The sequence below is a fragment of the Hordeum vulgare genome, chromosome 3H (genome assembly GCF_904849725.1).
Source record: "Hordeum vulgare subsp. vulgare chromosome 3H, MorexV3_pseudomolecules_assembly, whole genome shotgun sequence".
NCBI classification, from domain to species: Eukaryota; Viridiplantae; Streptophyta; class Magnoliopsida; order Poales; family Poaceae; genus Hordeum; species Hordeum vulgare.
Genome location: NC_058520.1, coordinates 188786554 through 188796686, shown reverse-complemented (window position 1 = coordinate 188796686; position 10133 = coordinate 188786554). Strand labels below are relative to the sequence as shown.

General features: G+C 41.1%; 1 protein-coding gene across 2 annotated transcripts; it reads left to right on the top strand.

Moving 5' to 3' along the window:
* Positions 1–352: 352 nt before the first annotated feature.
* Positions 353–9333, top strand: LOC123443470 (la-related protein 1A). 2 transcript variants are annotated; one of them, XM_045119843.1, is made up of 14 exons: positions 353–1026; positions 2206–2773; positions 2866–3028; positions 3381–3471; positions 3572–3643; positions 3731–4284; positions 4875–4944; positions 5585–5686; positions 6664–6980; positions 7077–7217; positions 7351–7414; positions 7830–7975; positions 8068–8172; positions 8864–9333. In XM_045119843.1, the coding sequence occupies exons 1-14, from the start codon at positions 730–732 to the stop codon at positions 9051–9053; spliced, it is 2880 nt and encodes a 959-aa protein (XP_044975778.1). In that variant the 5' UTR covers positions 353–729; the 3' UTR covers positions 9054–9333. The 2 variants fall into 2 exon arrangements, with proteins under 2 accessions (XP_044975778.1, XP_044975777.1); XM_045119842.1 differs by having other exon boundaries at positions 7074–7217.
* Positions 9334–10133: the final 800 nt, after the last annotated feature.

The window sequence follows — 10133 nt, the reverse complement described above, 5'->3', positions numbered from 1 at the left end:
CTGCAACCCCACACACCCTAGGACCAAGGTTGGGTAGATAGTCAGACTATCCCCTTTGTTATCCAAGTCGTCGTGGCTATGGAAAAGATGAAAAATCAATCATCACTTATGCAGTGGGCACCCTAGATGTCGCGGTAATAGGAGAAAAATACAATATATTTGTTGAATATAGTCCACCCTAGAGCTCATCACACAGCGTTGCAGCGGCCGTGTGTCAGCCAGCCATCCCAAGGTTGGTGCCCCCTCAAGTCAGTGTCAGGCAGGCCCCGTCACCTCACCTGGGCCTGAAGCCCTGAACCCATCCACCCCTCCCGAATCCGGATAAAATCTTTCCCAAACAAATCCGCCCGCAAGTCCCCATCCTTAGCGGAACTTTGCCCGTCTCCTCTCCTCTGAGTCCTCTCTCTCTTACCTCACGCGCTCCACGCACGCACGCACACTCTCCCCACCCTGTCGCCCTCGCTCTCCGCACTCCAAAACCCTAGTCACCCTCCGCACCAAAAACCTTACACCACCCTCCCTACCACGGCGGCGGCGGCCCCATGGCTGCTCCAACAACTGGCTAAGGCTAGGCTGAGCTAAGTTCCCCAAATATCTCATCCGAAATCGTCTCCTTTGTCTCTCTCGTGCTCTCGGCGGCGGCGGCGGCGGCGGCAGCGGAGTCTGAAGTCCTAGGCTGCTGTGCTCCCTGCGGTCTATTTTGAGGTGGCGGGTGTTTGCGTGCCGGCGATGGAAGAGCCGAATGCGGGCGGCGGCGCCGTGGCGGCGCCGGAGGTGATAGCGGATCCGGGTGTTGGCGGGGCCAGCGGCGGCGTTGGCTCCCCCGCCTCGCCGTGGAGGAAGACCACGCCGCCGCCTGTCGCAGGGGAGGCAGCGGTCATGGGGGCCGAGTCGTGGCCCGCGCTGGAGGAGGCGAGGCAAAAGGTCGTGGTGGAGCCCACGGGGAAGCCTGTGCCGGGCAATGCTGCCGGCGGCGACCTGGCAAAGGGGCCCGAGGTGCAGCAGGCGCCTCCGTCTCCATCCCAGGTATAATATGGCTTTGGTGTGGAGATATGTTTGCTCAGATTATATTTATGTACTCAGCATAACTTGTTGCATAGGCACTTTTAGTACGGGAACATTGGCCCTCACAATATGATTATGGTACCACACTGCTATCAGGTCAATTTGTTTCGTTTGGTGTAGGTAGTGAAGGAATGAACTGAAGGTTACTTATTTTGTTAGATACTTATATGTTACCTTTTCTTTTCATGCGACTGGTGTGGTCTGAGTATGCATTGTTTTGTTGGTGACGACTAGGGAATAAAGCTTTGCTGTTTATAGAACCAGTATGAACTTTATGGCTGTGCTCAACTGGTCTGGTGTCTTTTTTTTTTGCTGCTGTATTGGACCTTTACATACACTGGTAGTAGGTCATACATCCCATGGCAATCGAAAGCTGTTGCTTTTCTCAAGGTAAGAATACCAACAGCAATTGCCATGCCTGATATCGAGGTGATTGATGAATCATAGGGGTTGAAGGATACATTCAGTATGTCTTAGTATTAGTGCTCGCTTGCTATTCTGCAATTGGATTTGTTTTATCTCCTGCTTATGTAGTCATCATATTGGTTTTTAGGATTTTTATTGAATGCAATCATACTGGCACTGTCTGAACAGTTCCCTAGCTGAACCATCTACTGATGTAGCCATTGTGCTTGTGACGATTCATTGTTGGACTGCAGTCACACTTGTGCCCTGTCTGAAAGGTTCCCTAACTGAACCACTGAAGCATCTTCTGATGGCAGTGAAGCTAGATAATGACTTTTTTTATGGGGTGTTTCCTTTGGGAATTATTCCATGTTAAGGTTGAAGCTCTTTCCATTTATCTCAGTAGTGTCTGTATCATGATTCTATTGTTGAATTGTATGAGTGGGCGATTTTCCGAATCTGCTCTGGCTCAACCAAGAAAGTTCTTGAATGGTATTCCGTTTAAAGAAATTGTCAAGACTTGTTCTGATGCACGTTAATGAATATTATACGATTCCTCTCAAATGGTCTATTAGAAATAAGCAAAACATACTTTATGTTGTCATTTGAAGCCTTTGTGAACAGATACCCTGTCACTGTTCTATAGTCAGTTTTCCCTGCTAAGCTCCTACATACATTATTTCTGTACTGCTCATATCCGATTTACTCTGATGAAAAGGGTGCAACTTCTTTTAGGTGTCTAATCGTATGCACAAGTTTGATGGCCATGCAAATCCCAACAAGAATCACCAAGCACACTATAAAAATGGGCCCAAGAGACGCCCTCCTGGTGCAAATGATGCACCACCATACCCTGCCACAATGCCGTATCATCAACATCCAGGGCAACCTATTTTTTACCCTGTTCTCCCGAATCCGATGATGCTACATGAATATCCATACCAGCCTTTTGCTGTTCCAGTCCCAAATCATGACCCACATGTTGGGAAGTCTGGATTCGAATCCACTACACCTCCTTTTGCTCCGGTAGATCAAGTTGGTGGCAATGAAGGTAATAGGCCAATGCCTCCACAAACAAGAGGAGATCATCATGCTTGGCGCCCTGCTGTTGGTACTCATGGTGCTAGACCCCATTCTAGTGTTGAAGGCCGTGGCCATTTTAATCACACTTGGCAAAGTCATCAGACATTTGGTACAAGAGAAAACACAAGTATGCCACACGGTGTTGGGCCAAGAACTTTTGTCAGACCAATGGCACATCTGCCCCCTACTCTTGGGTACATCAATGGACCATCATACCCTGGTAATGCTGTACTCACTGTAACAACATCTTCTTTTGTATCTGGTATGCTGAAGCTTTTGATGATATAATATTGGAGAATGTTTTTACCTCAGGGCCTATGCCTCCCATGTATTATTACATGCCTGCTCCACCCATGGAGGCAATGAGAGGTCCACCTCGTTTTGTCCAAAATCAACCAGCTCCCCAACCTGTTTTATCGCCTGAAGCGACTGAGCTAAGAGCTAAAATATTAGCTCAAGTGGAGTACTATTTTAGGTAAGTAATTATTTTCTTCTGTTTATTCTATCATGAGTTTTTTTCCCAAGGAAGCATGACACAGAGAAATAGGTAATGAGTTTAGCAATGTGCTGATAAGATTTTTATATAATTTTAATACGCCTGCGAAGTAATTTAGTTTCGTTGTATTTATGTCGCCTTTTAGAATGCCATATGAAGTCTTGTTTGCTTTGCCAGACAGTTGCGTTGTCATTATACATTATAAATGCAAGCATCACTGCTACATTCTAAATAAAACAATCTTTAACCTATGTGATATATATCATGGATGGCTGAACGTGCTTTTGGCATGTACTCCACAGTTTTGTTAACTCATTATGGCATTTTCCAGTGATACTAATCTGGAGCGAGATGGTTTCTTGAAATCCTTAATGGATGAACAAGGCTGGGTTCCAATTTCAAAAGTTGCAGACTTCAATAGAGTATGTCCTCTATGTATATTTTGCTTTTTCAGATATCATATTTGTGTTTCTTCACTTTGTTCTGAAAAGTGGTTCTGTTTTTGCATGAGCTCATTTGCAGCTGAAGAGAATTACGACGGATGTCCATCTTATCGTAGATGTATTGGCAAGCTCAAACCTTTTAGAAGTTCAGGTAGCCATATTTGTTTGAACTGTTACTGTTTATATCCCTTGTCGAGTTTGGAATTTGGCCTGTCTGATGCTACTATCCTGTTACCAGGATGACAAGATAAGAAGGCGCTCTGACTGGTCAAAATGGGTTTCTTCTTCTGGGGCAACATCTGTTCAGAGTCCATCATCTACTGCCAGTATGGATAATATTATGGGTGAGAGCAATACTGGCGGCTTCTCAAATAAGGATGATGCTTTTTCTTCAGATCAAAAGAAGCATCCTCATCCTCATGATAATAAATGCAACATAGATGGAGCTGCTATTGAGGCAATAGTTCCAGATGAAGAGCTACCTAATGATGCACATAGCTGTTCATTGGATAAAGGCTTGTCTGCCATGACAATTGGCGGAAAGCCTAAGAGCATTTCCACATTCTCTGGTAATTCACGCACACACGAAGCTGCTGTGAGAACTGGTGATGTTAAAGTTCCTAAAGTAAACACAAAGATGAAAGTACCTGAGTCTCAAAGCGGAAGTGGTTTCCGTAATTTGCCGAGTGACTCTCCTAGCTTCAGTGGGGATCAAAGCACATTCATGCTTGATGAGGAATTGGAATTGGAACATGCAGAGCATTCACGTGATGGTGTCTATTCACACAAAAGGTGAACTTTAAATGGTATACGATCTGTGTGATTTTGTTTCATGCATTACGATTGTTTAATGTATGTTGCCTTCTAAGCAACCATTTAAAATCATGCAAACGTCCTGTTATAATAACAGTAGTATGCATCACATGCCTTTGTGAGAGTAGATGACTTGCCATAGTCGTGCTTCTTTTTTATTGATCTATGGTAACAAAACATATTACTCTGGCGTCTGGCCTGTGAAAATTTGAAGGTAAAGTTGCCAACGTTGAATGCTGCAAGCAATTTTAAGTTGAACTAAATAAATATTAGATGATAGACTTTATTGTCGTGATGGCGCATTAACGTGAATAGTGTAGTTCAGTTGCATTTATATATTTTTTCCCAGCAATTAAAATGTTCTGTTCTGAATATACCTGCGTTAATGGTTAAACTTTCATATTTGGAGTTCTAGACTTGGTGTCTTCTCAGAAGATCAACAGATCATTTTGATATTGTTTTGTACTCGTGTGTTGCTCACGTGATGCCTCATCTGTTATGTACCTGTATTGCGAATGAATTTTGTGTGTGATATTGATGATCTTCTGTAATATGTTTATTTCAAGCAGGGTTGATGATGAGGAGGACGATTTTTTTGTTGATGACCAAGAAGTGAATCGGCTAATTATTGTTACACAGGTTGGGTTTCAAGATATTGTACGCTCCTGACATGTTTCCTTTTCTTCCCCAGTTTCACTCTGTAGGTGCTTCACTATGAAGGATGAATCTTAAGCAATTTTTAGCACTTTGTTTCAATGAGTACTTGTAGCATTTTAGTGTACTTATGTATTACAAACTAAACAGTTTGTACTTCAATAAGCAATTTTTGGGTTATTGGTAGCTGGTAGCTGCTCGGTTGGCAGGGGAGTAGGGATTAATTGGCGAATCGTCCGATTAATTGAATTTATGGGCCAGCCATTAATCGGTGGGTTAACTAGAGCTATGGAATCAACACATCTACCCTGACCTCTTCTTTGAGAAGAAGCCTGAAGCAGCCCACCTGATAAGCTGAATAAAATATACTACCATGGGGCTTAGTTGTGAGAGAAGAATAGCTATCAGGGAGTAATAAATTAGTAGCATGACTTCCGGCGTCCCTTTGTTGTGCATCCGAAGTTCTGAATGCACAACCATAGTTTCAATGTGCTACAGTTAATGTTATTTGAACGTCTTATGTATTTTTGTTTCATCTCCTGGAATCGATAAATGATCTAACACATTAAACAAGTATTATTTTGTATACTGCATTGTGATCTAGTTTCATTTATCCACCTCACAGGATACTAGATCAGAAAAGGATGACAAAAGTTGCTCGATTGTATCTCAAGCATTTTCAACAGAGGAAGCATCAAGAATAAATGACGCCTTATATTATTATGAGGTGACATGTTACAATGTGAAGAATTGAAAGTTCGGTTCATTGTTCATCAATATTGCATTTGCATTCTAGGGGCCAATTAAAGATTTTAGCGCGTATGTGTTGCCTTGAGAGTTGCTATCGACTCCAACACACTTTCATATAAGTAAATGAGGTCTATTTTAGGCATACAAAATGTAATCCTTCTAGTTTGGATGAGTTGTCCTGATTAAGCATCTGTCGTTGTCCGGTCCATTTTAATAGTTTTGTGACAAATGTAGCTATAACATTCATTGAACTGATTCATCCGTTTCTAGTGTTTTAGTTTCCTGCAAGGTATAGCAATGCCTTTTAGGATTGTATACTACTCCCTCCGTCCCAAAATAAGTGACTCAAAAATGACTCAACTTTGTACTAAAGATAGTACAAAACTGAGTCATTTTTGAGTCACTTATTTTGGGACGGAAGGAATATTTAATAATTTATTTGTTAAACTATTTGTTCTTTTATTAATACATTTTTTTAACTATTGAATTTTAGTTTTGAAACTACCCAGTTAGATTTAGCAAGGCAATGTTATATCATTGTAGATGTTTTTAAGAATGTGGTGTTTTAATTTTGGATTGTTAATTTCTATCTCATATTTTGCAATAGCAATCAGTCATAGCATTAGGTTGCATGTTTGACATCTCAATTTGACAACCGCTTGAAACTGAGCTGGGTGTTCGAATAAACATTTGAAGACAAGACTTGTTCTGGAGCTTCCAGTTTGAATCAAGCTGGTTTGGGACAAGACTAGAGCTGAGTTCTGTGTACCCTGTGCTTTTGTTTTTCTTTTTATCTCAAAAGCCTGTTCTGTTATGATATGTATGATAATCCTTCTATATCATATCAGATTTATCATTCTGGTTTTCTCATTTTATATTATAGAATTACTTTTCTCAAATTATGTTATTTTGGAACTGCTCATGCTAATATTATAGTGCTACTCCTGATATCAGAGCGTACATGATCGGCGCACTAATAATCAAAGGAGCTCCCAGGCTGATACTGCAGATGTTGATTCTAAGCAATTTGTTGGAGCAAAAGGAAACCATGTTAGCATTGGAACTAATGGTATCGAGGAAGCTGGACAACCTATTCCACGTAGGCGGCAAAGTAAAGGCAATAGAAAGACACATACCTCACATAAGCAGAGGTTCTTTGCTGGTAATTTTGCGAATAGTCCCAACAGTCGATCTCACTATGGTGGTGTATCAGAAAGCCCCCCAAGCAATTCAATTGGATATTTCTATGGATCTACTCCGGAAAATCACAGGTTAGATAATTGATGGAAGTTTTCTTTCAGTAAACCTTACCCTCAGTTTATCCCATTTTGTTGTTTTTTGAATGACTATTCATTGTTGTTTAGTAGCTATAAAAGTTCAAAGCTGAGCTCATCTCCTCACGGAATTCCTACTGGGAGCTCACCTATTGGATCAGTGCCTAAATCTTTCCCACCGTTTCAGCACCCTAGTCATCAGCTTCTAGAGAAAAATAAATTCCAGCAACAAAGGTAAGTTTCTAAACAACTCGTGGTGTGCTGGCAAGTTCTAATTTCCTTCAAACAGTTATTTATCAACGTCATCCATTGTTTCATCCTAAGCTTGACATTGACATGGTGATGCCATTGTTCTTTGTTTGTGAAGGTACAATAAGTTCAAGAATAAATGTGTTGCTGAACGTAAGAAGTTAGGAATCGGTTTGAGCGAGGTGCAGCTTCCTCTCATATATTCTTGCTGTGGCAACTTTATAACTATTGGCTGAAGAAAAGTACTCCCTCCGTCGCATAATATAAGATCGTTTTGCAAGCAGCTTGCAAAACGATCTTATATTATGGGACGGAGGGAGTAGTTTACAACTAGAGTAGTGTATAAAGCCGATCGAGTTCAACTATTATGTTGTACTGTAATCATTGCCTTCCTTAACTCGTTTTCTTTTGATAATATGGTGAATTATGTCCGTTCTCATTAATGTTTTGTTGTTTGCTAATTACTACCTCTGTAAACAAATATAAGACGTTTTAGAGACTTGTCTTTTGATTGATTAACTGTACCATCTCTTGTTGTATCCTCAAAAGCTACGTTCCAGTATTCCTTTCATATTGTGTGCATCCAACTGTGTGCAGGAAATGAATTCGCTATATCGTTTTTGGTCATACTATCTGAGAGATAATTTCAATGAAGATATGTACAAGCATTTTAAGAACTTTGCAGTAGATGATGCAGTAGCAAATTACAGATATGGACTTGAGTGTCTCTTCAGATTTTATAGGTATGGAATATAGAACTTGAAAAAGGAAACCTTTCCTATATTCATTACATCTTGTATTGAGCAGATCAGTTACCTCTTAATTCCTTTTGCAGTTATGGTTTGGAAAAAAACTTCCAACGGAATGTATATGAAGATTTCGAGCAACTGACGCTTGAGTTCTACCACAAGGGCGACCTTTATGGACTTGAAAAATACTGGTAATTGGCGGCTTTATTATTTGTTCACATTTCTCTATTACAAGTCTGTAGTAATGACTTGAAAAATAGTGGTAAATGGTGTTATGGGTGCAACTTATCTCTATTGCATAGCCCAAGGGGCATGTATATATTCCACAAGATTTGGGTACAACCGTACAAGGAAAGGAAACATAGCCTAATAGAACTTCCTAGCCCTAATGCTAGTACTTCTTAACCACCCCCCTCTCAAATGCAAAGCGTATGCAATAGCATTGCATGTGAACAAGTGTAACACTAGAAAAAAATTGAAAATCCAACTTATCTCTGGCAGCTTTATTATTCGTTTGTATTTCTGTTTTACTGACTTGTAGTAATGAAATGCAACATCATATTCTCTTTTGCTGATATTGTTGGCATGGATCTATGTTTACCCTTGGTGAATGAACAATCAGTTGCGACAGTTAAATGGTGTGCTCATGATGTCTAATCCGTGCACATGTTATACTAGTTGCTAAGAATAGCTACATGGAAACTGGTGTACACTGTGTAATTCAAACTTGACTTAGCATAGGTTCTCCCCTTGTTTCTTATGAAGAGAACACTGAAAAGTGGAATTACGTGATATAAATTATGAAAATTTTGGCTTGCTGTATGCCAAACTTTGCAGTTATGAGGATGTCATACATTGTCGCTGACTTTTCTTCTGTACCAGGGCATTTCATCATTTCCGAAAACAGGATAGCACCCCCATTAGTAAGCATGCAGAGTTGGAGAGGCTCCTTAGGGAGGAGTTCCGAACCATCGAGGATTTCAAGGCACAGCGTGCGGCAGACAAAGGAACCGTCGGTAGTAGCAGCAAGAGTGCAGTGGCGGCAAGCCATAACAACGCTGAGGCTAAGTAGGTATTACCAGGGCTATGAAATTTTGGTGGCGATCCTACAGAGGAGAAAGTAGCAACGTTTTTGTTTGGTGTAAACTAAGGATTTGAGTAGACTCGTCCCTGTGCAGATTTTGCTCTCCCCTGCTGATACTTGTCGCTGTCCAGGAATATTTTCTCTTCTTTTTCTACATCAGCTTCATGGTACCATTGTGGGATTTGTACATAGAGATAAAATAATTGCCTTTATTAAATAGCCAAACTATAGAGTTAAAAAGACATAATGATGTCTTCATTGTTGGATACTTGGATGTGAGATGTATGCCTTTTTTTTCTACCCCTGCTTTGGCAAAGCACCTGATTTGCCATTTCTTTTTCGCTGCGAAAATGTGCATGTGTGTATGCGGCCTTTATCTGGTTGTAGCATTATCAGCAAGTATTTCAAAAAAGATGGAGGTGGTCAGGTGACAAGCAAATGTATCGTGCGGAAATACTTGCTAACCAGATAATGCTAACATTGTTGCATGGAACTACATCCACCATCAGTCCTCCTCTTTGCATCGTTTTGGTTGAGATAAGCAGCTTTCCGTGCTCGTAGGGATAGGAATTTGAATATGGATATGCAAAGTTGTCTCTCTGATGTTGATTTGGGAGGTTTTCCTCATAATTCTAGTTTAAAGACAAGATTAGTTATTCTTCGATTATGAATATCCAATTTTTTACACCTAATACTCCATAGATAGTTCGAATTGGATAACAGCAATAATCAATTTTAGCGCGGATTGTTTGGAGGGGAAGTCTACCCTTTTTAATGGATTCGACACGTGCAATTTCTTTTCCTCCGAGACAATTGGGTAAGGAAGGTGACGTTTCTACGGTGTGTGATGTTAGCAGTGCTTAGATGTTGGAATTCGATATACGAGGCCAGACCTATGGCTGGCGGTGATCTTGCTCGCGTGAGAGATGAGATTTCCCCATCCTCTCCCTCTTGGTTGGTGGGCCCCACCCTCAAAGCCCGCGTCTTGAACAGGAAAACGGATAAAGCAATTACGCGTTCTCGCGTCTCGGGTGACCTAAAAATTGAGGAACACTTTGGCCAGCTCTG